At 40.8% G+C, this 27,890-nt stretch overlaps 1 protein-coding gene and 2 pseudogenes across 1 annotated transcript; all 3 read left to right on the top strand.

Moving 5' to 3' along the window:
- The first annotated feature begins 189 nt into the window (after positions 1-189).
- Positions 190-26,849, top strand: BEND6 (BEN domain containing 6). The gene is made up of 5 exons (XM_068961158.1): positions 190-309; positions 7,637-7,814; positions 22,929-23,149; positions 24,645-24,837; positions 26,722-26,849. The coding sequence occupies exons 1-5, from the start codon at positions 190-192 to the stop codon at positions 26,847-26,849; spliced, it is 840 nt and encodes a 279-aa protein (XP_068817259.1).
- Positions 806-1,318, top strand: LOC138069625 (large ribosomal subunit protein eL34 pseudogene; annotated as a pseudogene).
- On the top strand, positions 1,832-2,655 carry LOC138069624 (ER membrane protein complex subunit 5 pseudogene; annotated as a pseudogene).
- Positions 26,850-27,890: the final 1,041 nt, after the last annotated feature.

Genomic DNA, 27,890 nt, shown 5'->3' with positions numbered 1-27,890 from the left:
GACATTTAGATTGCTTCCGTGTCTTAGCTGTCATAAACAGTGCTGCAATAAACACAGGCATGCATGGATCTTTTCAAACCATGTTTTTCTCTTGTTTTTCATTTTAGGGCAAAATATTAACAGAATATCCCCATCTCATGGGCTTTCCCTCCTCCCACAATTTCACAAAACCTTTGGTAACTAAGAAAAATGCAGAAAATCTTTCAAACAGAGGAAACCACTGATTCCCAAGCTCTCAGAAAAGGAAAGAGGAAAAGGATGGAGCCGATGGAGTCAGAGAATGTGAACAGTGACCCAGACAAAGCCCAGGTGGGTGTGCTGCTGCTAGGGGTCCACCGCGACTCCACAACTCCTTTCTCAATTGACTGCTGCATTTCCCCCTCTTGTCTCAATTTATTCTTCCCTTTAATTCTTTATTCAACTGAAGGAGTAAAATTTCATGTTATCTTTTTATTATTGAACAAGTTGAATTAGAAACATACTCAAAAGACATCTTACGTACTTCTATTGAAGTGTGGCCAATTATGCATTGTTCAAACTTTCCTTGATATCCTGGTATATTAAAGATTAGCAAACCATCAAAAATGTTTTTTTCTTCCCCAAACCACTGGAGAAATTGGAACACGTCTTCTAAAATTTACTGGCTGCTTTTCTTTTTTGACTGCTGTTTGTAGTCAGGGCCCCTTTCTTGTTTGAATTCATTCATTTATTCCTTTCTGATCTGCGTTCCCTACTTGTATTCTCCTCCTACACTTTCGACAAACTATCCATGTGTTTATTCTGTGCCTTTTTGTGTGTCTTTGTAATGCATGAAGTGTTTATGTGTATATATATTTTTAATTTTTCTTATGGTTTAGAATATGTTTTTAGTCCCTGGGAATGGTGTCTAGAGGCATCGAGAATAGTCCGGCATGTGGCACATGTCGGTCCTAGGCTGCCCTACAGCACAGCCTCTAACAAAGCTAGACTGACTTGAACCCCTGGCAATAGAATTGTTTACCTTTAAACCCAGAAGTTTGGGGAAGTACCAAAATCCACGTGTGGAATGTGCCCAGGCTGACTTTGAGAAGTTGGCTCTGTGAGACCAAAAGATCCTACAAGGTTTTCTGAAATGAAATATCTCAGCTGGGCATATGGTGGGTCTGTGTCTGCCAAGTGTGTCCGTGACTGGATTACACATTCTTTCCTTATAGAGGGACAGAAAATCCTTGTAAAAGTGTTGGAGGCACAAGCACAGAGTCAGGAACCTAAATTTAAAATGAAGCCTTTTTCACCAGAAATTAATGAAATACTGTTAATCAACTATACGCCAATATAAAATTTTAGATTTTTAAAATAAAATAAAAATTAAATGAAGCACCTTTGGGTAATTAAAAAATCAAAAGGCTAAGAATTATATAGTGTATATATAGTATATAGTATATATATAATGTATAGTATGATCATTATATATATATCATATTATATATATATATATATATATAGTGTGTGTGTGCGTGTGTGTGTGTGTGTGTGTGTGTGTGTGTGCCTGTAAAACATCTCCTACCCATCCTGTTCCCTACTCCCCAGCCCCCATCTCAGAGAACCGCATGTTTGGCTTTCTTGTTTATCATCCCAGTGTTTCTTTGTTAAAATAGAGCAAACTGAATGTAGATATTCTTATCCCCTCTTCTGCACAAAGAGTAACTTACTAGATAGGCTGCTTTGTACTTTGCTTTTTTTATTTAGCATATTTTGCAGATCTTTCTATTAGTGCATAAAGAACTTTCTCTTCTGTACATCAGCACCCCCTGGGCGTATGTACCCTTTTTCACTTATCCAGGCCCCTAGCATGGATATGGCTTGTTTCCAGTCTTCTTTCTACAAATCACGCTGTACTGTACATTATGGCTCCATCGTCTTGCACATCACTTAGTAGTATGCTGGTATCATAATATACACCTCAGTCTGTTTCTGATTTTTCAATCAGTGCTGCTTCTAACTTCTGTCTATACTGCTATTATACATGATTCATTGTGTCTAACAAAGCATAGCATTCATTATTTCACATGTGCTTTCCTCCAACGATGAAGACTTAGATTTCCTCCGGCATCTTAGTACTACAAACAATGACAAAGTATATGTCCATATACATGTCCTTTTACGAAACAGCGTGAGAACATCTCTGGGATAATTGCTTTCATATGACAATGAAATTACTTTCCAGAAGGTGTGCGTTGGTCCGCTTGCCCAGCAGCAGCGCCTCAGGGGTTCCGTGTTTGTGCTTCCCTGCTATGGAAGGAGCTGGTGGGCATTGGCCTCTTTGCCCTAGCCCATGCGGCCTTTTCCACTGCACAGCATCGTTCTTATAGGCAATTAACAGAAAAGGAAGATGAATCACTGCCAATAGATAAAGTTCTTCAGACACTTCTGGCCTTTGCAGTTACCTGTTATGGTATAGTTCATATTGCAGGGGAGTTTAAAGACATGGATGCCACTTCAGAACTAAAAAATAAGACATTTGACACCCTGAGGAATCACTTATCATTTTATATATTTAATCATCATGATCAAGTACTGTTCCGGCCTTCGGATACAATAAATTCTTCAAATCAAGATGCATTGTTCTCTAACACATCATTGAAGTTACAAAAACTTGAATCACTGTGTTGTTAAGATTTTTACAAGTTATAATAACAGGACAGGACACAAAGCTGGAATATTGGAGTTTGGGATACAAAACACTCCCCCATCAGTATTTATATTGATTGCTTAGACCTAATTAAAAAAGTCTGTGACCCTTATTTGTACACTGTTAATCAAGTCATTAACGCAGTATAAGTTATCTGTGAAATGAGTCTTTGATCTTTCAAAGACAGAATTCTTTTTTCATTTAAAGCAAATTCACATTTTTTGTAAAAGTCACTGTTTTGAGCACATTTCTTTGATAAATGTTGATAGTTTTGTAATTATTTCTTTTCTTAGATTCCTTTTGCACTACAGTTTTTAGGATCCTTCTGGAAATAGTGTGACTACTGCATTTTGAGGGATGAATGGTAGTAAATGGTCTTAAGTTCTTAACAACAAATGGATTTCTCTAAAGAGACCAAAATGGTGACTTATCAGTTTTTCTTATGCCCCCTAAAAAGTGGCTCTGCTTCAGCAGATACTTGCCAGTTTTTAATTTATCCATGACTTCTCACCCTACCCCACTCCCATATACCTCCTAACATCAGCTGTCTTGTTTCATCACTTCTCCAGGGTTCAGTGTGCAGTGAGCAATTTTTGTGTCAGAAGTTCCCTGTCACAACAAATAGATTTAACAAACTCACCTTCCGTAAAGCTACCTGTGTTCTCTTCATATATCTGTAAAAAGATGTCCCTAATTGATTATGTAGTGTGAGAATAGTTGAAGATAGACCAGAAAGACCATCCGTGAATTAATTATCCTGCCTATGTAGAAGAACAGTGATCACTGAAGAAAACTGATTAGTTGTTACTAGCCAGCTTAACTTATTCAAAGCCTCTGTTATTTTATTGCATACTAAACTAGTGAATTAGTTGGAGAAGGCAATGGCACCCCACTCCAGTACTCTTGCCTGGAAAATCCCATGGACGGAGGAGCCTGGTAGGCTGCAGTCCATGGGGTCGCTAAGAGTCGGACACGACTAAGCGTCTTCACTTTGACTTTTCACTTTCATGCATTGGAGAAGGAACTGGCAACCCACTCCAGTATTCTTGCCTGGAGAATCCCAGGGATGGGGGAGCCTGACGGGCTGCCGTCTCTGGGGTCGCAGAGTCGGACACGACGGAAGTGACTTAGCAGCAGTAGCAGCCAACACAGCATTTATGTCCTTATTGCATGTATTTGGTAAGTGAGGGGAGAAAATGATATCTCGTTTCAATTTGCTAGTGCAGGTATGGGGGTCCAGAGGTTCCTTGAGGATAAAACAGTTCACCTGCTTTAGCAGGCCAGTGTTATAGTTTCTTTTGCAAGTTGTGTCTCTCAAAAACTTTAACAGCTGATCAAACTCTTTCTATTTGGTTTCCTTGCAACTAACTACTGCCACACATCTTATTTGGTCCTAAATAAGCCTGAAAACTCTCCTCTTTTATTACGGCTGCCCAGCCTCTTTTCTCTCCAACTTTTGGCAGTGAGTTAATTCCCATGTGAAACTAAAGCCTTGAGGGTAATGCTCTGAAGCCAAGGTTTACTTTCGGGATGGATTTCAGTGTCTGGCAGGGAGCACTTAAACAGAAGCTCTTGAGAAAGCCTTGAGGTCACAGGCTTACCTCCTGCAATTTAGATATAGACATCATTTTTTTTTCAAGCCTTGAAGATTTAACATGGGACTGCATTCTCAGTGTCAATGGATGAAGAAAGTCTTCCGTTTCTGCAAACCAGCTAGCACCGACAGGAAGTCACTGATGCACACAGACATTCTCTTTCCAGGCTCAACAAGCACATGGTCTGCCTCCCAAGGCATTGCAGGTGACCGTGTATAAACTGTGTCATCACTGAGGCCTAACAAGAGTCAATGACCTTCCAACACGTTATACCTGTGCTCTTTTTGCTCACAGCCTGACCTCTAAGTAGTTGAAACATATGTCACTTTTTGGATATCTGGCTTCTAGTTTATAGAATCTACATTAGGATGCATGTTGCAAAAGCTGTAACAAAGAGCCAAACGTCACAGTGGTGTATAAAGATAGTTTATTTCCCTTTCACACAACAGGAAGCAGAGCCCTGGTTGCTATGGCAGCTCCACAATGTTGAGGATCCCTCTTATCTTCTCTATCTACCTTCCTGAACACACAGCCTTGGCATCTGGGTCAAGGTGGCGGGTTCAGCACCTACCCTCACGCCTCTCTCTTTGCCAGTAGAAAAAGGAAAATTGAGGCAGGATAAAACATGCCCGTTGCTCCTAAGGTCATGACCCAGTGATGATACACATGGTTTCTACTCCTGTTGATTGGTGGAAGCTTAGTCACAAAGCCACACTGAGATGCCCCGGAGTCTGGAAAATGTAATCTAGCTGACACCCACCTGCTGCGCTAAAAACCTACAGTAATATTTAGAGAAGCAGGAGAACAAAGGCCTGGAGATAGCCAGCAGGCTCCATCACTGCCCCTACCTCTACTGAGTTTTTATACTTTCTGCTGGGTTTCTTCACATATTCTGCAGGGATTCCTGTTCTCTTCTTGTTGATTGGTACGTATACCTTATCTGTTGTAGGTTTTAGATATCTTCTCTAGATCTATCATAGAGAAGGCAATGGTACCCCACTCCAGTACTCTTGCCTGGAAAATCCCATGGACGGAGGAGCCTGGTGGGCTAAAATCCATGGGGTCGAGAAGAGTCAGACACGACTAAGCGACTTCACTTTCACTTTTCACTTTCACCTTTCACTTTCATGCATTGGAGAGGAAATGGCAACCCACTCCAGAGTTCTTGCCTGGAGAATCCCAGGGATGGAGGAGCCTGATGGGCTGCCCTCTATGGGTCACACAGAGTCAGACACGAGTGAAGCGGCTTAGCAGCAGCAGCAGCTAAATCTATTGTCTATTAACTTTGTCTTCCAATGATGTTTACAAATGGATTCGCTTTAGCTTGATTTTATTTCTCTCTTGTATGAAATTGCTGTAAGAACTAGATCATGTATTCTGCTTTTTTTTCCAATTGCTCTGCATAGAATTATGATCTCAATAGGCATCCTTCAGTTTTTTTTCAAAAATATTTCATTTCTATTTAACCAAATCTATCATCTTTTAATTTAAAATGTATGCATCTACTGTGTATACATTAACTACTTGCCCACATAGGACAATAGTCACTTTTATTACCAGTATATATATATATATATATATAATATATGTCACATACATATATGGAATAATGAAATATATACACATATATAGATTTGTATATTCGTAAAATAAGGAGTGAGGTTAAATGTATACATTATCAATCATACAAAAACAAAATTGTATTTCCTATAACTGATCCTACCTGGCTTTCAATTCTCCTTCCCTGATTGACAAGGAAGTGGGGGGATGGGAAATTTGAACTTGTCCATTGACAGTGAAATTACAGTTAGAGTCTTCCGGGGTTTAAAAGTCCCTTTGAGATATTGGTATGATTTAAGTCTCAGTGAGACTAGACTCTCACCCTCCTCCGCTTCCTGTTTTTTTCTAAGAAATGATTCAAGTTTTGAGGACTCGTCTACATCACGCAGCGTCTGCGGAGGGGCGACTGCTCTTCCACCCGGGCTCGAGTCTTCTTTGTGGTTCCTGGGTGTCCGTACTGTGATTGCTGAGGCACAGGGGTCCCTTCAGCCCCCTGGGGGGCCTGTTGGCACTGTCTACTGATGTTTGCCGTGCTGGAACCCACTGCCATCTTCTGTAAGGTTCTGTCACTGTAGCCTCTCTGTTCCCCTGTTCCCCCAGCACGTACCCAGTTCCTGACCAGGACACAGGGACCATTCGGATTCTCCAGCTGCTTTGCCTGATTTCCGAGGGGTCTGGACACTGTCTCTGGTTCACCTGGCCACACACCCCTTTTGGCCATTTCTGATCTGGGGCCCAGAAGGGCACTGTGTTGCCCTGATGGTGCTGGACAGGGAGCCTATTTAAGGCGTTTATGGTGCGCTGAGAAGCCTGGAGCCGACCCTGCTGCCTAGACTGCCTTCATTCATCTGGAGGTTTCTGGCATCTACCCTGACCCCGGTGATCCACCTCCATTCCCACAAAGGTCAGGGCAGGAAGAGCAGACACGAATGTTTCTGTCTTTCTTGTCCCTAATCCCTCTTGCTCCTCAACCCGGCCCCAGGAAGTCTCTTCCCCTCCTGTCCAGCAGGAGCTTTCTTGATGCCATGCCTTTATCTCTCTCTCTATAAAATGTATTGTAGTGTAGCTGATTGACAGTGCTGTGTCAGTTTCAGGTGTACACGTGCCTCTATCTCTTCTCCTTTGAAGTTTATTTTTATAAACATACTCCAGGCTTCTAGGTTTGGACCTTTATAAATTCTATTCTGTTGTAATTTCCCAGATTTAGATTTATATAAATATAAAGATAAGCTTTATAACTTGAGAAATTTTTCTCTTTCTCTACACAGCCTAGGTTTTACAGCTCAAGTGTACACATTTCAGACTGTTGTCCCGCTGTCCTCAAAAAATATCTTTTAAACTAAAAGGTAAACATCAGTGCTTTGTTCTGGGTAAATCTCTCTCCTTTCTCTGGTGGAATAAACTCCCAAATTGGCCTCATGGCTTAGTCTCAACAGAGAGGCTGAGGATGAGACAATGGGAGAAAAATGGAGGATGTGGATGAGTTATGAAGATCTGAATAGCACTCTGGTTGTTTCTGTTCTTTTATTCTATTTTTCTACTTTGTGTTTTTCACTGACATTAAGCTGAAAGTCAGAATCCTGATGACTGTTTTGAGAAAGACGTGTGTGTGAAGCTTTGATGTCCTCCCCTACTCTGAGCTCCCCTGCCTGGTGGAGGACCAGGCTGAGGCTAGATCACTTGCAAGGACCCAGCTCCCTCCTGGGAGAGCAGGAGCCTGTAGGTCTGATTAAGTCCCAGCAGCATCCAGAACACAGGATAAACCACAAAGCTGCCTTGATGCTTTTGTTGTGCCTGCCTTGTATTTTAGAGAGACCCATATTCGGGAAATGCCTTTCTGCCTGGTGAAAGCTCCAGTGAGGATGAAGAGCCTCTAGCAGAACTGTCAAAGGAGGAATTGTGCACAAAAATAAAAAGGCTGAAACAAAAACTAACAAACATCCGGAAAGAAAACAGCCGCCTTCGACAGTCTTTGGTCATGCTGCAAGGTAAACCTGGAGAAAATTGACATTTTTAGATAAAAAGAAAAATACTTGATGAATGGAAAGTATTTAAATCAGTTGTCAAGAATGAAAAAATCAGTGCCTTAGAGAAAAACTTAAAAACTACATTTTAAGAAAATCTATGATTACACAATTTAACATGGATACACTCTATCAAATCCTCAGTTTATTGCTTAGAAAATTTTAGATTATTCCTAAAAAATACCAAATGTTGTATTCATTTAATAATGTACAACAAATATTTACTGAGCATTTAATATAGGCCTAGACAGAAAAGATCAGTTAGACAAGAGATAGATTAATGTGTTCACGATGTACTTATCTCGTTCCCCTCTGCTAATGAAGCGCTAGAAAACGGGGCCTGTGGTGATCCCTTATAGAATCACTGGAATTAAAGATTCCATATATTAAATTTCAGATTTAGAATTGGGAGGAGTGGAAAATAATCCCATTCCATTGAAGACTTACAAAGGAGAAAGTGAGGCCCAAGAAAATTAAAACTCCCCTGGTATAATGCCTTTTTGGCAGAACCTGTTAGCATATTATGTTTAGGTGTTTATTTTTTTAGTTATGTTTCCCATTTGTAGTTAGGCATCAGGCACTATTTTTACAGCTGAATTATATTCTGTGTTGGAAAGCATTCTTTCCAACATAAAACAGTAAACACATAGTGTGTTTTGAAAATACATCCCTCTGGCTGCTGTGTACAGAATGAGTGCAAGGAGCGCAGAAAGGAAAGTGGGGAGAACCACTCAGAAAGGTGTTCCAGTCCTCATCCTAGCAGGATGGCAGCCTCGCACAGGGCTGTGGCCATGGAAATAAAGAAGACGATCTTGCAGTATTCTGGGAGGCAGAAATGTCGTGAGCTAGATCGACACAGTGGGATGGCTCAGATGCCTTCCTACAGTTATTGGTTAAGTTGAAGGCTTCTTAGTTTTAAGTAGAAACAGGGAGATGTGAACGGAAATAAGATATTTATTCCACCACCAAGCTATTCTCTCTTTATTTTGTACATCTTAAATATTGCATTTTTATAACTGATGGTTTTTCCTGGTGAGATTTTTGCAGTTTTCCTTTTTATAAGGATGTCAGTCATTTTGGATTAAGGCCTACCTCATTTTAACTTGATTATATCTGTAAGACCCTATTTCCAAATAGGGTCACACTCTGAGATTTTGGAGGTTAGACTTCAGCATCTCCTTTTGGGGGATACACAGTTCAGCCCACAATATTCCATATTGCTGACCCCAAAGGTCATTTCTGAAGGGTCCCATTAAGTGCCTGCTACTTTTGACGCCTTGGCTTCCTCTCCTCCCTTGGCTTCGAGGACACCTGTTTCCTCATGTGCTGCTGAGCTTTCCACCCTGGTCTGTGTGTCTGCCTCATTTCATCATTTTACCCTCCAAATATCTAAGGATGCCCAGGCTCAGCCCTTGGACTCCTTTCTTTGCTGTCTGCGTGCATTCCACAGGGGCTCATGTCCAATTCTATGGCGTTAAATTCAACAGTAACTGTGATTCTCAGACGTACCTCTGGCCTGGACTTCTCCCTTTAGCTCCCGACTCTGTCTGGCTGTATTTACATGACTGGCAGGTATCTCAGGTCCGGCTGTCCCATCCGTGTGCCCAGCCTTCCCCTCCACCTTCTCTGTATTTCCTTCTTCCTTGTCTTGGTTAAGGCTAACTGCGTGGTTAAAGTTTCTCAAGTCAAAAATCACGATGCTCTCTTGTGCTTTGACATCCTACACTCAGTCTCTTCTCAAATCCTACCAACTTCCCCTTCAGAATATCTGTGGTTTAGACTAGTCCAGATCACCAGCTTCTCTCCCCCGGCTCTCACGGCGGCTTTCTCCCTGGTCTTGCACTTTTGCTCATGCTCCTGTGCAGTCCCCTCTCAATACGCAGCAGTTACAACCCTGCTGCTTGGAGGCCAGCTCATGCCGTTCCTCTCTGAAAACTCTTTGGTGCATGTCCACCTCACAGGGGGAAGAACCAAGGTCAGCTTTATGACCTAGAATCCTTTCAGGATCCAGGCACCTCCCCGCCACCTACCTTTCTAGCCTTGTTTTCTACTCTCTCCCCCTCCTTCTTTGTGATTCAACCCAGCCTGGACCGCTTGTTTTCCCTCTGAATACATCAGAGGTGATCTGACCTCAGGGCCTCTGTACCAACTTTCTCCTTGGCCTGGGATGTTACTTCCCCAGATATCCGTGTGGTTTGCACCCCCACATGCTTCAAGACTTCACTCTAAATTCATTTTTGCCCTGACTTACTCTCTCCATTTAGACTATCAGCCCCTCTTCCCTCACAACGCTTTTTATCCCCTCCCTTGCTTTGTTTCCTCTTTGATATTTGCAACCCTAAATCCTCTATTCCATATTTAATATTGTCTGCCCCCACATGTGCAACACTGGAATGTACTCCTGGAAACCAAAGTAAAATTGGCTATTGGCTGGGCTTCAGGCGAAGAGGAAGAGTCAGGAACTGCCAACTGCCACCGCAGTATTCATGCATGCATTTCTTCATTCAACCAGTATTTATAAAGTCCTCTATATATCAGGCACTGCTGTAAGTACCTAGGAAAACCCAGTGAACAAAATAGCAAAAGATCCCTGCTCTCGTGAAACTCACATTCCAGTGAGGCAAGCAATCAAGATCATGAAAAATAGTGATTAAATAAATTACATGCTATGTTAGCTAGTGGAAAAAGCTATGGGAAAAAAATAGGTGGTCAAAGAGGATGGGGATTTGAGAGAGAGCGTGTGTGTTTTAAAATAATGTGGGTCATAGTAGGTCTCCTTGTGAATCTATAGTTGGGAAGTGGGACGATATCAAAAAGTTGAAATTTCATGTATAATCCAAGTAAGAAAGGGATCTGAGAGAAGAGTGCATGGTGGTTAGTCATCTTTTGCTCAGCGGTATTCTTTGAACTAAGAATCAGTTTTTCTGTCTATAAAGCCTACTAACTAAGAAATAGGGCAGAACATATATGCCATTCTAGACATTCAGGATGGCAGATGTGTGGGCTCTGTGTGCACGTTAAACATTTGAAACAGATCTTGTGAACCACAACTAACCAGCACAATAAGATAGAGAAGGAAAGAAGTGATATCTCTTCTGTACAGAAAGCTATTAAATTGTTACTACGTGTAAAGGGTGAATATATACCCAGGAAAAATAATGCCTTAGCTGAAAACTCAACTCTATTAACTAAAGAGATGTCAGTAAAGAAGGAAAACTCAATTAAGTTTTGCCGAGGTTCATTTAAATATAGCAGAAAGCTGTCAAAGTTTCAGACATAGGCAAAGTAAAACCAATGGATCACTGAAGTAGTAATCATTAAAAGTTTATTGTGCTCACATCAAAAAGACAGTTTGCTAATCAGGAGCACTCAAATCAGAATATGGAATGAGGCTCAGGGGTATACTTTTATAAAGCAGCTTGTATAGTGAGAAAGCAGTGACTGTTTACACTTCTTTATAATATTGGTTATAATATTAGAATTGTTTTTAATGGCAGGGAATTGGTCAGTGGTTGCCTGATATCAACCTTGGGAAGCAGTTCAAGTTTTGTTTATGATTTTTCAGAGATGAAAACAAAAAATGGCCCAGGACAAGTTAAGTCTTGCAAAACAAGCTAAATTAAGCCTTGTTTGTGTGATTAACTGGTTTTGTCTGCTTGGGGAATTTTCAAGGCTGGTCTCCCTTTGTTTCTGATTTTTAACAAAGCTTTAGTTAAATGTGTGAATCTCCCTCTTTTCTTGAAATCCTATGAAAAAGAAACTTAAAATGCATAAAACCACAAGGACCAAGCAAACTCAAAAGGAGACCACAGCAGATAAAAGATGCCGATAGAATTTGAGAAGCTGAGAGCAGATGGAAGAGTGGTAACTGAGTCCATCTGGAGAAATCTGAAAGCTCGGTGTCTGTGATGCGGGGGGGAGGTACAGGCAGGGGACGGAGGAAGAGGAAGGCAAAGGAAATAAGCCACATCACAGCTGAGAACCACAGAAGGCTTAGAATTGTGCTTGAGAAAGGGATTATGTTAGTCCTGATAGTGTGAAAACTGGAGGAGTCATTGAAAAACTTCCTCAAAACCCTTTAGGACCCAAAGTCTCACATTTTTCCTGTGCAGCTGGCAACTTCCACCCTTCCCGCAGCAAAGGATGGGTGTGCTCTCTTAGGAGAGGCTGATCCAAAGCCATGAACTCAGGGACACTGGGCACAGTTGAGGGAAAGGGTGTGATCACTGGGGGAACTCCCCTAACATGTAATGCAGAGATGGAAACAAAGGGGGAAAGTGAGGTCACAGGAAACAGAGAAAATGCTGGGAGCAGAGGGAGGCTCTGTGAAACGGGTGGTTTAAGGAAGGAACAGTCAAAGACATCAATAAAATGTCTGGAAGTGAAAGTTAAGAAAGTCTTATAGATATCGCAACAAGGAGATAAGAAAAGGGAAATAAAAGAGATTAGGAAAAACAGAGAATGAGTCCAGGAGGTCAAACATCCAAAGAAAAGAGGTCCTGATAGAGAGGAGAGAGAAAAGGGAGAAATTATCTTAAAAACAAATACAGTACACTTCTAGAACTGAAAGACATAAAATTCTAGACTGAAAGATGCCACCAAAAGCCAAAAGGCTTATTTAAGGCACAATAATGTGAAGTTTCAGAACACTAGGAAGGGAAGATCCAGAAGCTTTCAGAGGGAGCAAGCGTGCTACCTGCTAGGACATGGGGGTCAGATGATGTTGGACTTTTCACGAGCAACACTGGAAGTTCCAAGGCAGTTGAGCAATGCCTTTAACATTCTGAGGAGAAATGATTTAAACCTAGACTTCTATACCCAGTGAAACCATCAACCAATTGTGAGCACAGAATAATGATACTGCCATACTTACAACGGCTCAGTGTTCTTCCTGCGCTTCCTTTTTCAAAAATTAAGGGAGGGTGTGTTCCTCTAAATGAGACAGTGAATCTAGAAAGTCAATCTGAAAATGGTAGTCCAGTTCAGGAGAGGGACAGAGAGTAGCCCCAGACTAATAGTGAGGGGACATTCCAGGGGAACAGCTCCACAGTGGGCCGGAAGCAGCTGGTTCAGAGGTGGAGGGGGTTCCAGGAGAGAGATGACTGAGAGAAATGTGAAACTGAGAGATGACATAGTCGAAAGTCAGTAAACAATTGTACGAATCTGAAAAAAATAAAAGAGTAGTTGGTTATGCTTATTCTTATTATTAAAGACTGTAATGGTAATGACCAGAGAAACAGGTCAATGAATTAGAAATTCTCCCTCTAAAGCACTAGGTAATCCAGAGTGGTAGCAGTAGGGCTGCTGCTGCTGCTAAGTTGCTTCAGTCGTGTCCGACTCTGGGAGACACCAGAGACGGCAGCCCACCAGGCTCCCCCGTCCCCGCGATTCTCCAGGCAAGAACACTGGAGTGGGTTGCCATTTCCTTCTCCAATGCATGAAAGTGAAAAGTGAAAGGGAAGTCGCTCAGTCGTGTCCGACTCTTAGTGACCCCATGGACTGCAGCCTACCAGGCTCCTCCATCCATGGGATTTTCCAAGCAAGAGTACTGGAGTGGGGTGCCATTGCCTTCTCCCAGCAGTAGGGCAGAGGACTCCTATTTTTCATTATAAGCCTATTGTATTTAAAAAATAAATGCTAGTACATAATAGGTAGCCCAAATCTAACAGTAATTTTCTTAAAGATCAGAAACGGCTGGTTATATCCCTAAAAAATAAAAAGAATCTGCACATATTAATTACAAATAGCTATAAAATATCTACTAGTTACCCTAACAAGAAGTGTGCTGGCTTCCCCGGTGGCTCAGTGGTAAAGAGTCCGCCTGCCAATGCAGGAGATGCAGGAGACACAGGCACAGTTTCAGTCCCTGGGTTGGGAAGATGAAGATCCCCTGGAGGAGGAAATGGCAACCTGCTCCAGGATTCTTGCCTGGGAAATCCCATGGACAGAGGAGCCTGGAGGGCTACAGTCCATAGGGTCACAAAGAGTCAGACACAGCTAGCAACTGGGCACAGAATGTGTAGGATCTATGATGGGAAATTAAAACCTCAACAGAGAAATACACACATCTGCACTTCCCTGATGGCCCAGTGGTTAAGAAGCCTCCTGCTAATGCAGTGGACGCAGGTTCGATCCCTGGACTAGGAAGATCCCGCATACCTCGGGACAACAAGGCTGGTGCACCACAGTTAACGAGCCTGCAGTCCAGAACCTATGCTCTGCAACAGGAGAAGCCTTCACACCACAGCTGGAGAGGAGCTCCCGCCCTCCACGACTAGAGAAAGCCCGCATGCAGCAACAAAGACTCAGTGTGGCCACAGATAAACAAAAAAAATACAAAATCTGAATAGAAAGACCTCAAATTCATAGATGAGAAGATGCCAGTTCAATGGCATCCCAGTCAAAATGGAATAGAATCCCAGTCAAAGTGTCAATAATTGCTTTGTTTTGGGTTTTTATCTTTGGGATAATTTGACAATAATTATTCTAAAGTTAACCTGAAAGGATTAATAGGCAAAACCAAGTAAGAATATTCTGAAAAAGAATCTGAGGGCATACTGTCAACATGAAACCATGTGGTTCTGATAATTCCAAGCAACTTGCTAGGACAGGAGGGAGCAGATCAACGGAACAGAACACACACTCCCAGATAATGCCTGCCACACAGAGAAGAAATGCCCCAGAGCCACTAGGGCACACGGGCATGGTTTAGAGGGATCAAGCCATCTGGGTTCAAACCCTGGCTCTGCCACCTACTAGCTGGGTAGTTGAGTGTGAGATAAATGGAAATGATGAAAGGACTGCCCTGGGTGACATGCAACGCATTCAGAGCACAGGCTGGCAAGGCAAGAGCATAGAGTGTTTGCTTCTTGCTGTACGGCAACCAGCACAGCCACACAGGGCTCTGCTCATACGAAAGCCCCACATGCTTGTTAAAGGTGTTGCTGTCATCAGATTCAAATTCTGAAGAAGCTTTGAACAAGGAGTCCTGCATTTTCATTTCATAGTGAGCCTGGCAATTTACTACGTAGTGAGTCCTGCAAGCCGTTTAGGATAAGGATGAATTATTCAACAAAGGATGCTGGGCAAACTGACATTCCAGTGTTGGGGGAGGGGCAGGTTTAAGTTAGGCTCTCGTTTCACACCATATGGCATACTAAAAACATAACCGTACAGTTTAACTTAAAACTTCATTTTCTGAATTTGAATGAGTTTCAACACAAGATGAATTTTATTTTTGAAAATTAATAATGCATATTTTCTAATAATATTCACTGAAGAGACCTAGAAACAAGAAACCAATAGCAAAGAGCGCTTCTAGCACCTGGGTTATGGTCTCGAAATACTGTTTCCCACTAAAAGGAGCTGGGGTTCCCTGGAGAAACAGCTGATTCCAGAACTTGCCCAGGAAATGGACAAGATGAGCCTTGTCAGGAGCGTTGAAGGGAAATGCAGATGAAAATGTTGTCCTATTGGGAAAGAAGGAGGTCAGCAAAGACCATGTGAACACGTCAACTGGAAGAGGTTCCTACTGGCCAAAAATTATCATTGAAGCATCAATAATAATGACTGTGGCAATTGGTTTTCATGTGTGTTTACATGCATGAGTTCATTCAAAAGAGAGAAAACTTAATGACCATCTGAAAGAACCAACTCATTGTTTTGAAAACTGGCATATATAGACTGAAAAATCAAGTGTTTATCCTGCCATTATTATAGAAATTAACCTCAGGGTAACCAAATAGTTGATGAGAGAAAGTTTCCCTTGGTGGAAGAATTTTAGCTAAATGAAGAAGAAAAGAATTAGGATATCACCATTTCATAACCCTTTGTAATTTAATGAATCTAGGCAGTGATCATTCAGTTCAGTACAGTTCAGTTGCTCAGTTGTATCCAACTCTTTGCAACCCCATGAATCGCAGCACGCCAGGCCTCCCTGTCCATCACCAACTCCCGGAGTTCATCACCACCGAGTCGGTGATGCCATCCAGCTGTCTCATCCTCTGTTGTCCCCTTCTCCTCCTGCCCCCAATCTCTCCTAGCAACAGAGTCTTTCCCAATGAGTCAACTCTTCGCATGAGGCGGCCAAAGTACTGGAGTTTCAGCTTTAGCATCATTCCTTCCAAAGAAATCCCAAGACAGATCTCCTTCAGAATGGACTGGCTGGATCTCCTTGCAGTCCAAGGGACTCTCAAGAGTCTTCTCCAACACCACAGTTCAAACACATCAGTTCTTCAGCTCTCAGCTTTCTTCACAGTCCAACTCTCACATCCATACATGACCACAGGAAAAACCATTGACTGCTAATATTACAACAAAAGGTTATCATGCATTCAATGCCCTCTGCTGGAAGTATTTTTAAACTTCCAAGCCTTTAGATCTAACTACCAATTTACACCAAGTACAAGGAACAAAAGAATATGTGAAACACTCTCTTAAGGGTGCGATCAGCAAAATCCAGACTGTGGGAAACCCTACAGGTCGAAGGACTCAGTTTCTTCAACTAACAGCCTGGTGTGCTGCAGTCCATGTGGTGGCAAAGAGTCAGATTCAACTGAGCGACTGAACAACAACGAAAAACAACTATAAGTCACAAGGGAAAAACTAGAAGAGGGAAAGGAAAAGCATAGTTTGTAAGAGACAGCAATGGATTGTATTAGCGTGTGTGCTTAGCTGTGTCCAACTGTGCAACACCAAGGAATGTAGCCCTCCAGGCTCCTCTACCCATGGAATTCTCCAGGCTAGCATACTGGAGTGGGTTGCCATTTCCTACTCCAGGGGATCTTTCTGACCTAAAGAGCCAACCGGTGTCTCCTGCATCTCCTGTATTGGCAGGCAGATTCTTTACCACTGCACCACTTTGGAAGCCCAACAAATTGTAATATGTGGACTTTATTTGGATTCTGATTCAAACAAACTGAAAACAACAAAGACAACAACAAGGAGAAATCTGATCATTTGCTAGTTTGTTTTTTAATGATATTCAAAAACTATTGCTAAGTATTTCTGGTTGTAACAATTGTGTTATGGTTTTATATATATATGTTTTTTTTAATTTCTGACCTTCGGTGATATACACGAAAATATTTACAGATAAAATAAAATGATGGCTGTGATTTGCTTGAAGTAATTTTGCAGGTGAGGAGAAAGAAGACGGAGGTACAGGTGTAATAAGGTTGGCCATGAGTTGGAACTGGGGCATGGAGTACATGAGAGTTTACTATTTTGTGTATGTGCGTTTAAACATTTCCATTAAAGATTAGAAAAAATATATATACAGGGAGAAAGAAAGCTTACTAGTGGAAAGATGTTTAGACTGTATGAAATATGTGAGTGAATATTTAATTGATCTGAATGGCTTTCTAAACAAATAAATAGTATGTTAGGGAAAAGACTTCTACTTTTAACTAAAATAAAAACTTAAAATATGTGTCTGCTTATAAAACATACTAAAATTAAAATAAACACTCCAAGAAAAATAATTGTAACTGATGAAAAATTAAAGTTTAAAGTTCTTAAGACGGAAGGAAATTAATAATAAAAGCAAAGCTAATACATTCTGCTTATAGTGCAGTAGGCACTCCTATAAGCACTTTACAAAAGCCGTCTAGCACATTATAAAATAGAAAAAGTACTAACATTCCTTGGTCTAATAGCTATCTCATAGGATAAGTTCAAATAATCAATCAATAAATATTTAACTTCACAATAATAAAATAATTGCAACTTAAGTTGTACTAAAATTTTTTAATTAATTAATTTTTTATTGAAGGATAATTGCTTTACAGAGTTTTGTTGTTTTCTGTCAAACCTCAACACGAATCAGCCATAGGTATACACATATCCCCTCCCTTTTTTTTTTTTTTTGTGGAATTTATTTATTTATTTATTTTTTAAATTTTAATATCCCCTCCCTTTTGAAGCTGCCTTCCATCTACCTCTCCATCCCACCCCTCTAGGTTGATACAGAGCCCCTGTTTGAGTTCTCTGAGCCATATAGCAAATTCCTGTTGGTTATCTATTTTACATATGGGAATGTAAGTTTCCATGTTACTCTTTCCATACATCTCACCCTCTCCTCCCCAACCCCCACCATGTCCGCAAATCTATTCTAAAATTTTAGCTATCAAAAGAGTGAAGATCATTGTTAATAATGAACATCTCTTATTGATAGTGCAGTGACATGGCTGACTTGGTACCTTACTAGTGGGCATGTAAGTTGGAAGATTCTGGAGAGCCATTCAACAATATTGACTGAGTCTTAGAAACATTCATACCTCTGAGCCTATTGTTAGGAATCGATACCTTGAAATATTAGGAAATCATTAAAGTGTATGTTTAATTGGAAAAGAATGAATATATGTGTGTGTATGTGTGTGTGTGTATATATATATAACTGAATCACTTTGCTATATAACTGAAACATAGTAAATCAACTATTTGTTGATGTTGCTCAGCCACCAAGTCGTGTCCTACTCTTTGTGACCCCATAGACTGCAGCATGCCAGGCTTCCCTGTCCTTCACTGTCTCCTGGAATTTGCTCAAATTCATGCCCATTTAGTTGGTAATGCTATCCAACCATCTCATCCTCTGTTGCCCTCTCCTCTTTTTGCCCTCAATCTTTCCCAGCATGAAGGTCATTTCCAATGAGTTGGCTCTTCACATAAGGTGGCCAAAGTATTGGAGCTTCAGCTTCAGCATCAGTCCTTCCATTGAATATTCAGGGTTGATTTCCTTTAAGATTGACTGGCTTGATCTCCTTGCAGTCCAAGGAACTCTCAAGTCAATCAACTATACTTCAATAAATAAATAAATAAAGTATAATTCAATAAAAAATAAATAATATTCATCCTCCTAAAAAAAAGAATGAATAACTGGCACAACATGAATGAATCACAAAACGTTATGCAGAACAAAAATCAGACCAAAAAAAGGAGAATATACCACTTGTATCCATTTACATGGAATTCTAGAACAGGTAAAGAAGTCACATTAGTCGTTGCTTTTGAGGTGAGTCCAGGAATTAATTTGGAAAGAACATGAGGCAACTTTCTGGGCAGACAGAAACATTCTATGAGCATATTAGTGTGTGCTAATTGGGTTTATCCTTCTGTCAAACTCATCCCCCTATACCTACTTATATCCTGTTCAGAATTTATGTAAGATCTTGCCTTTGATGCAAGCAAATTATACCTCAAAAGGTCATATTTTCCAAGATTTAATAAAATAGGTAAAATACTCAATGTATGGTCTTAATTGAAAAAAAAAAAAACCATGATACAATGCTGTGGATGTAGCAAGTCCTAATTATACAAAAGAAAATGTATGACAAAGATACAGAAATAGAATTGGCAAGAAGGACATCTTCTGAGGAACATGTACAGCTTTCATTATTAGAAAAAACAGTGAATGTTTTCTAAAACCCACTTTATACGAAATTCCCTTTTTCTCCTTACAGTCTAGCTTTGGCCTTCTTGCAGTTCCTTAAATACAGAACTTGTGTTTTTGTGTTTCCTATGCTCCTGGTGAACTGCAGGTATTTAATTCCTGCTCAGCCCGCAGCTCTCAGGTAACTCTTGACTGCCCCAGAGAAGCCCTCTGTGCCCGTTCCCTTAGAGGAGAGGCGACTTGGCTCTCCTCAGTGGTCTTAACAACTGCAGTTTTTCATTTCTTTGCATGCACCTTGAATTACCCAAATCACAAAGTTAAGTGCACTGTCTTCTAGATGGCCAAGTCTGCTAAGACACCTGATGCTAAGTTGCTTCAGTCGTGTCCGACTCTGTGCGACCCCATAGACGGCAGCCCACCAGGCTCCGCTGTCCCTGGGATTCTCCAAGCAAGAAGACTGGAGTGGGTTGCCATTTCCTTCTCCAATGCATGAAAGTGAAGTCATTGAGTCGCGTCCAACTCTCAGCAACCCCATGGACTGCAGCCTACCAGGCTTCTCCGTCCATGGGATTTTCCAGGCAAGAGTACTGGAATGGGGTGCCATCGCCTTCTCTGAGACACCTGATACCAACTGCAAATTTAGGGGTTTTCGAAAACCACTCTCAGGCTCAGTAATTTGCTAAAGACATTAAATTCACCAAAACCTGTGATACTCATGGTTATACTTATTACAAGGAAAGAATACAAATTAGAACTAGCCAAAGTTGGAAGAGACCTATAGGGCAGGGTCTGATCAGTTTCCAAGTGAAAAATTTCTGTCCTCAGGATCCATTACCTCCTAGTCTTTACATGTTAACAACAATACACACAGAGGATTGTCCACCCAGGAAGCTCTCCGAGCTTGGGCATCCACAGTTTTTAACTGAAGGTTCATTATGTAAGCATAATTGATTGATTGACAGCTCACAGGGTTGAACTCAGGCTCTAGGTCTTTCTGGCTTTCTGGCCATCGCCAGCTTCTGCCCTAAGACTAGGCTGTATGATTGTCCCCACCCTGAGAAACGCCTTAGCATAAACATAAGTCAGATGTGTTCTGAGGGGCTCACCGTGACACTCCTGATATTGTTGAAGAAATTCAAGGGTATAGAGATTCCTTCCGAGAAACTGGGGGGTGGTGGGTGGGGTTTAGGGCTGGTGATCAGATTTCTTTCTGAGCAGGCCAAATGCTTACACACAGCACTGTTAGGTAAAGAGTGCTCCCCACCTGTCCCAGTTCCAAAAGGCTAGGACCACATCTAGTTTTGCTCCCGGTTTCATTCCTTGCACCCAACAGAGTGGTGAGCAAATGTTGAGTTGGTGTAACATTGTAGTTTACAGCAGGGGATTGGCAGAGTCCTAATTTGAATGCTGGCTCTTCTTTTCACTGAGTAGACCCTGATGGGTTAATTAATCTCTCATTGCCTCATTCTCCTCATCTATAAATTACAGGTAGTGATAATATTATATTAATGCCTTTCTCAGAGAATTGCAATGAGGAGTAAAGGAATGAACATAGTGAAGTTCCCAAAATAGCACCTGCTGCAGAGTAAAAACTAGCTAAATGTCTGATATTATTAAGTGCTCAATAAATAACTGCTGATAGAGCAACTGGCTATCACATGAGAGGTGCTTAGCAAATGTTAATTGAAAAATATAGAATAAGATTTTCTTCTTTAGCAGGTCTTTTTCTATTATTTTTCTATTAACATAGTATTTTTTAAAATTTTATTTTACTTTACAATACTGTATTGGTTTTGCCACACATCAACATGAATCTGCCCCGGTGTACACGTGTTCCCAATCCTGAACCCCCCTCCCACCTCCCTCCCCATACCATCTCTCTGTGTCATCCCAGTGCACCAGCCCCAAGCATCCTGTATCCTGCATCGAACCTAGACTGGCGATTCTTTTCTTATATGATATTATACATGTTTCAATGCCATTCTCCCAAATCATCCCACCCTATCCCTCTCCCACAGAGTCCAAAAGACTGTTCTATACATCTGTGTCTCTTTTGCTGTCTCGCATACAGGGTTATCGTTACCATCTTTCTAAATTCCATATATATGTGTTAGTATACCGTATTGGTGTTTTTCTTTCTGGCTTACTTCGCTCTGTATAATTGGCTCCAGTTTCATCCACCTCATTAGAACTGATTCAAATGTATTCTTTTTAATGGCTGAGTAATACTCCATTGTGTATAGGTAACACAGCTTCCTTATCCATTCACCTGCTGATGGACATCTAGGTTGCTTCCATGTCCCAGCCTTCGGAATGTGAGGAAATAATAGCAAATGAAGCAACTGACAAACAACTACTCTCAAAAATATACAAGCAACTCCTGCAGCTCAATTCCAGAAAAATAAATGACCCAATCAAAAAATGGGCCAAAGAACTAAATAGACATTTCTCCAAAGAAGACATACAGATGGCTAACAAACACATGAAAAGATGCTCAACATCACTCATTATCAGAGAAATGCAAATCAAAACCACAATGAGGTACCACTTCACACCAGTCAGAATGGCTGCAATCCAAAAGTCTACAAGCAATAAATGCTGGAGAGGGTGTGGAGAAAAGGGAATCCTCTTACACGGTTGGTGGGAATGCAAACTAGTACAGCCACTATGGAGAACAGTGTGGAGATTCCTTAAAAAACTGGAAATAGAACTGCCTTATGACCCAGCAATCCTACTGCTGGGCACACACACCAAGGAAACCAGAACTGAAAGAGACACGTGTACCCCAGTGTTCATCACAGCACTGCTTACAATAGCCAGGACATGGAAGCAACCTAGATGTCCAACAGCAGATTAACATAGTATTAAATGTATTGATTTGGACATATCATCACTATATCTGATGTTCAGTAATCATCTATAATTCTAAAGATTGTGTAGCTCAATAATATGCTTAGAAAAATACAAAAAAGTTCCAGTCTTTTCGCTTCTCTACCAGCCATTACCCCCAACCACAGAGTGAGGAGTTGAATTAGACAGGGTTCAAAGTGTCTTCCAACTCCAACAAAGTGTTATTTGTCCTTACGAAACAAACTAGATATAACAACAGAGAAGACCATTTTACATGGAGGCATGAAACCTATGAATGTGTGAGTTTCCATTTTAAAAAAGGAACAAAGAGAACATTCAAGTTGACTACCAAAATCCATCTGTTATATGTGAACACATAGATTTGAATTGTGACCATAAGTTTTTAATAATTTGATGTCATTTGACTCCCTGGCAAATCATACACTAAGATTATAGAAGATTTAGTGAGAAACCGATTTATTTAATCTTATCACTTAAACTGGCCTGATGGAAGGTGATGCAATCAGTAATGTCTCCAAACAAGAGATTAAGCACCTTCAAGTAATAAATACCATTAGCAATTAGAAAAAGAATCAACTTCTAAAAGCATTTTTTAAGTTACAAAGTAATGCATATATATTTGGATACAACAACCAAATGATTTAACACTGATCTACTATTATTCAGCAATTATTAAATTATTGAAAAATAAAAAGTAAATGTGTTCCAATCACTGTTCTTACCATGTTTATTTTCCAGATGTAGCAAGTGTTAACAGTTTGTTCTATATACTTTTATGCATAGACACACAATAAAAAACATCGTTCTCGCCATTTTAGTGTTACCGCAGGCCGTCACTCAGTTTGAGGAACTGGTCGGTATGGCAGAGGCAGTGCTCAAGGGTGGAGGAACCCTGTCCACATCCGCATCCACCCTCTGGAGAGCAGCGAATAACTCCTCACCAGATTCTTTTGCTTCTACGTGCAGTAATTCTAACTCTGACTCCGGTTCACCCATCTCCGTGAAAGCTGAGGAAGACCATCAGACGGATGAGAAACAGGTTAGTGGGAAGACTGTCCCATCTTTCTCTGGGGTGCAGTTACAGGCAAAATGAAAACCACAGAACAACATAGTCGTTGTCTTATCAGATCACTTTATGGAATTTTAGGTCAATCACAATATTCTGATGACACAGAACAATTTTTTTACAGTAAATCTAATATCTGTGAAGCAAATATCCAGTTTAGAAAGTAAATGGTGAACAATGATGAAGGTATTAAACTAGAAAATTCTTAAACCAGGGAGGACAACTATGCATTAAAGGTTATAAAACTGTATTATTGAGACCAGGTGAATTTCAGCCTGTACATGCTGGCTGAACACAATTCTTTGTCTTCTCTACCAAATTCTCTTAATCAAGAAACAGAAGCTAAAAATACAAGTTTGTTAGAATCAGCCTGGGAAAATATGCCTTCAAGAGCAACTAATAACTGTAAATGCTCACAATCTAGCATTCAGAATACTTGAATCTTAGTGTACCAGTTTCCTCCTGCGATATAACAGGATCCCACAAACTGAGTGATTTATAATATTACAAACTCAAATGCTATAAACCCAAGGTGCTGGCTAGTTCTTTCCTTTCTAGAGGCTCAGGGGAAGGCTGTTTCCTGCCCTGTGGGTTCTGGAATTCAATTTCTTGTGGCGCTACGGCTGAGCTCCCTGTTTTCTTGTCAGCTGTAAACTGAAGGATGTTCCCCCATGCCCTGATTCGTGGTCTTCTCCCACCATCTTCAAAGCCAGTCAGAGCAGGCAAACCCCTCTCACTCTTCGAGTCCCTCCTTCCTCTGTGTCTTCTTTCTTGCCCGCTCTTCTGCGTTCAGAGGGCTCATGTGAGCCCTCAATAGATGTTAGCCATTTTCTTTATTATTATTAAACACTTATTGTGTGCTTATTATGTACCAGACACTGCTAAGTGTGTGTATATATTTATACACATAAAACTATATATGTATGTGTGTATGTAAATATATATTCATACTGGCAATAAAGTACATGAATTTTAAGTGTAAAAAAGGTAAAATTTAAAAATGTCTCATAATTAGATTGGGCCTTTCTGAATAACCCAGCATACTCTCCAACTTTCCCCATCTCAAGGTCCTTTAATGACTCCTGCAATGCTGATTTTCCCATATAAGGTGACACACTCACAGGTTTCAGGGATGATGATGTGGTTATTGTCCGTGGGCCATTATTCTGTTCAGTAGGAACAGTTGAGGGTGGAATAATCCTTAAAGCACCAAATCCAGATTACATGACAAGAATTTGAATACACTCCGGAACAAATACCTCATAAATATTGGGAATCTATCTCAAAAAACATCTAACTCTAACCCCTGATATATATATATATATATTAATATATATTAAATATATGGGCATCACCTTAAAGAATGTTGATTTTGTTTTCTGGTCTGTATTAATTCAATGAATAATATATTTCTTCAGATATTCCTTTCCATTTTCAGTTATTTCAATTATTATTTTTAATTTTTTAGTTCAAGATTGAAAAATGGCAGATTGCACGTTGCAACAAGAGCAAGCCTCAGAAGTTCATTAATGATTTAATGCAAGTGCTTTACACAAATGAATACATGGCCACACACAGCCTGACGGGGGCAAAATCCTCTACTTCAAGGGACAAGGCCGTGAAACCAGCTATGAATCAGAATGAAGTTCAAGAAATTATAGGTGATATGATTGCATTATATTGTCTCACATGAATCTGAAATTAGTTTACCATTCAACATTTAGCTGTTCTTTCATTACCTTTTTTTCTTCAAATTTATTTTTCTATGAGAGAAATATCTCAGGGAAGCCGAAACCTCTTATGATACATGGTGAATTTTGTGGAACAGCCTTACATTAAAAGTGGTTAATGGGACTTCCTTGGTGGTCCAGTGGTTAAGAATCTGCCTGCCAATGCAGAGGACACAGGTTCGATCCCTGGTCCGGGAAGATCCCACATGTCGAGGAATATCTAAGCCCAAGCACCACAACTACTGAGAAAGACACTGTGCGCCGCCATGGCTAGAGAAAGCTGATGAGCAGCAACAAGAACCCAGCATGGCCCCAAATTAATTAGTTTAAAAAATTTCAAGTGGTTATTAAAATAAAAATGAATTCTATATCACTGAAAAATTTGAATTCATACAATTCATAGCTTTAGAAGAGTAAAGTTTCAAGATTCACTCCAACAAAATTTTAGTAACTATTCATATCTTGTATTCTTTTTCTTATTTTGGTTAGAAATATCCCTTATCTTTCATTCAGAAAAATGAAGGTTAATGTAACCATCCTACCTACAGTTTTTAAGTTAATCTCCTTAAAATAATAATCTAGGTTATCAAGTAACAATTTTAAGTACTCACTGAATCCCAGCTCTCTGTATTTTGATAGCACTTCATTTCTTAGTTGGAAAATAGTCAGAATCTGCTTGTTTCAGCTGATGCTGGGAACGGGTAAAAATAAATTCTCAGCATTTTGGGTCAAGGGCACGTGGTACGCAGAACAAGCAACAAGGGTAAAGCTGGGTGGTACCGTAGGAAGACTCATACATATGTTCTCAGTTTATGATATAGAACTAGTTATCTCTTGCTTTGCTTTGGAAAATCTGCCTATGTAGTCTGTTTAAATATCTCACGGGTGTTTGAGCTGCTTTTTCAAAATGGAGGCAAAAATTAGGGTGCTTGGTGTTTTATCTCAGTTCATATCTTAATACGCAAAGGCCCGATAATGTGGGGTTTTAATTAATTTACTTATTTTTATTCAAGTATAAATTACAGGTGTACAGTATAGTATTTCGGGGCTTCCCAGGTGGCTCAGTGGTAAAGACTCCACCTGCCAATGCAAGGGAACATAGGTTCAGTCCCTGGGTGGGGAAGATCTCCCACTGGCAACCCACTCCAGTGTTCTTGCCTGGAGAATCCTATGGACAGAGGAGCCTGGCCGGCTATAGTCCATGGGGTAAAAAAAGAGTCGGACACGGCTCAGTGACTGAGCATGCACACATGCAATATAGTGTTTCACAGTTTTTAATGTTTATACTCTATTTACAGTTATTATAAAATTTTGGCTCTATTTCCCGGGTTGTACAATGAACGTGAAAGAGAAAGTTGCTCAGCCATTTCGGACTTCTTTGCAACCTCATGGATTGTTTTCTCCAGGCCAAAATGCTGGAGTGGATAGCCTATCTCCTCTCCAGGGAATCTTCCCAACTCAGGGATTGAGCTCAGGTCTCCCGCATTTCGGGTGGATTCTTTACCAGCTGAGCCACCAGGGCAGCCCAAGAATACTGGAGTGGATAGCCTATCCCTTCTCCAGGGGATCGTCCTGACTCAGGATTCAAAGCAGGGTCTCCTGCATTGGAGGCAGATTCTCTACCAGCTGAGCCACAAGGGAAGCCCATATAACTTACTTTATGCATAATCTTTGAACCTCTTATCCTCCCAGCCCAACATCGCCCCTCCCCTACTCCCCCACTCCCCACTGGTAACCACTGGTTTGTTCTTTGTTTTTGTGACTCTACTCCCATCTGATAAAGTGTTTTTCTGTGTTTTGTTGTTGTTGTTACAGGAATCACAAAGCAATTATTTCCCAACACAGATGACGTGTCAATCAGGAGAATGATAGGGCAAAAGCTAAACAACTGTACCAAGAAGCCAAATTTAAGCAAACCTCTGAACTCTCAGGATATTAAGTAGAACTTCTTGGTAAGTCTTGTCAATCTTTGTAATCCTTTCAGTGTGGCAAGAAGATGCAATACCTGTACCCGTGAGACAGCCTTTCCCAAACCGTCTGCTGGAGGAGACCAGTTGGCTGTGCGAAGCTGATGAGTATTTCTGGGGTGAAGCAAAGACAGGGAAGGGGATATAAACTTGGGAAATGCTGGGTCAGGTACACAGATTCTCGTCTCCCAGAGCCTCTCAAATATTCTGATGCCCTTTAAACATGCCTGAGTGCAGCAGAAATCTCTAACAAGGGCATACTGTGTACAGTGTTTCCCAAGTGCATTTCACTGAGGAAGTTTTATTTTTCTTCACATCTTAACTATGGGTGGAGCCAGAAGGGAGCCAGGGGGAAGACACATGACAATTTAGGAAGTGCTTCTCTGGAATAAGGCGGGTACAGACCCTGGGGAGGTCCCTGAGGTCCATCACTGGGGCCGCACTTACGACACTGACTAGAGAACAAACCGCTGGTTGAGGGTCTCCTCTACCAGCCCATCCTGCTTCCCAGTGTCTCTAAATCTTTCAGTCAGTTGGTACAGTTTGCATTTGTTCAATAAGTATTTTTACCAATATATTTGTATTAAAATACTCAAAGGAAGAACTATTTGTTTTTAGTGAGTTCTAAAGGAAATTCACTTTATGATCAGGCCTTGCCCTAGGCCTTCCACTGTGATGTGGAATTGTGTTTGCTTCACTAACTGAAAGTCGTGGCCTTTTCGCCTGTCCTCACTCTTCCTCTTCATTATTTTGACGGAAAATGCATGACGCGTGTGCACTGTTATGCTTTTAATAACTTTTAAACAGAGGTATATGATAAGCAAGTGAGGGCTGCCTTTCCTTCCATTTTCTTTACTTCTGCCCTTGGCTTCCACTTTGTCTGCTCTCTGCCTGAGACCTTGAGACCTTCGTCACCTTGAGACCATGTCATTTGTCTTTTTCTTCTGACTGTGTTTTAAATGGATGTGGATATGAGGGTAATACAGTGATTCCCCCATCCATCAGTGACTACCACCT

This window comes from Capricornis sumatraensis, chromosome 22, assembly GCF_032405125.1.
Source record: "Capricornis sumatraensis isolate serow.1 chromosome 22, serow.2, whole genome shotgun sequence".
NCBI lineage: Eukaryota > Metazoa > Chordata > Mammalia > Artiodactyla > Bovidae > Capricornis > Capricornis sumatraensis.
This window is presented reverse-complemented; position numbering and strand designations above follow the sequence as displayed.

Excerpts from the sequence above, each read along its gene's own strand:
- BEND6 (XM_068961158.1), top strand. The coding sequence starts at position 190 with ATGCAGAAAATCTTTCAAACAGAGGAAACCACTGATTCCCAAGCTCTC. Across the intron at positions 310-7,636 it reads GTGACCCAGACAAAGCCCAG|AGAGACCCATATTCGGGAAA; the intron begins GTGGGTGTGCTG and ends CTTGTATTTTAG. Across the intron at positions 7,815-22,928 it reads GTCTTTGGTCATGCTGCAAG|TGTTACCGCAGGCCGTCACT; the intron begins GTAAACCTGGAG and ends TCGCCATTTTAG.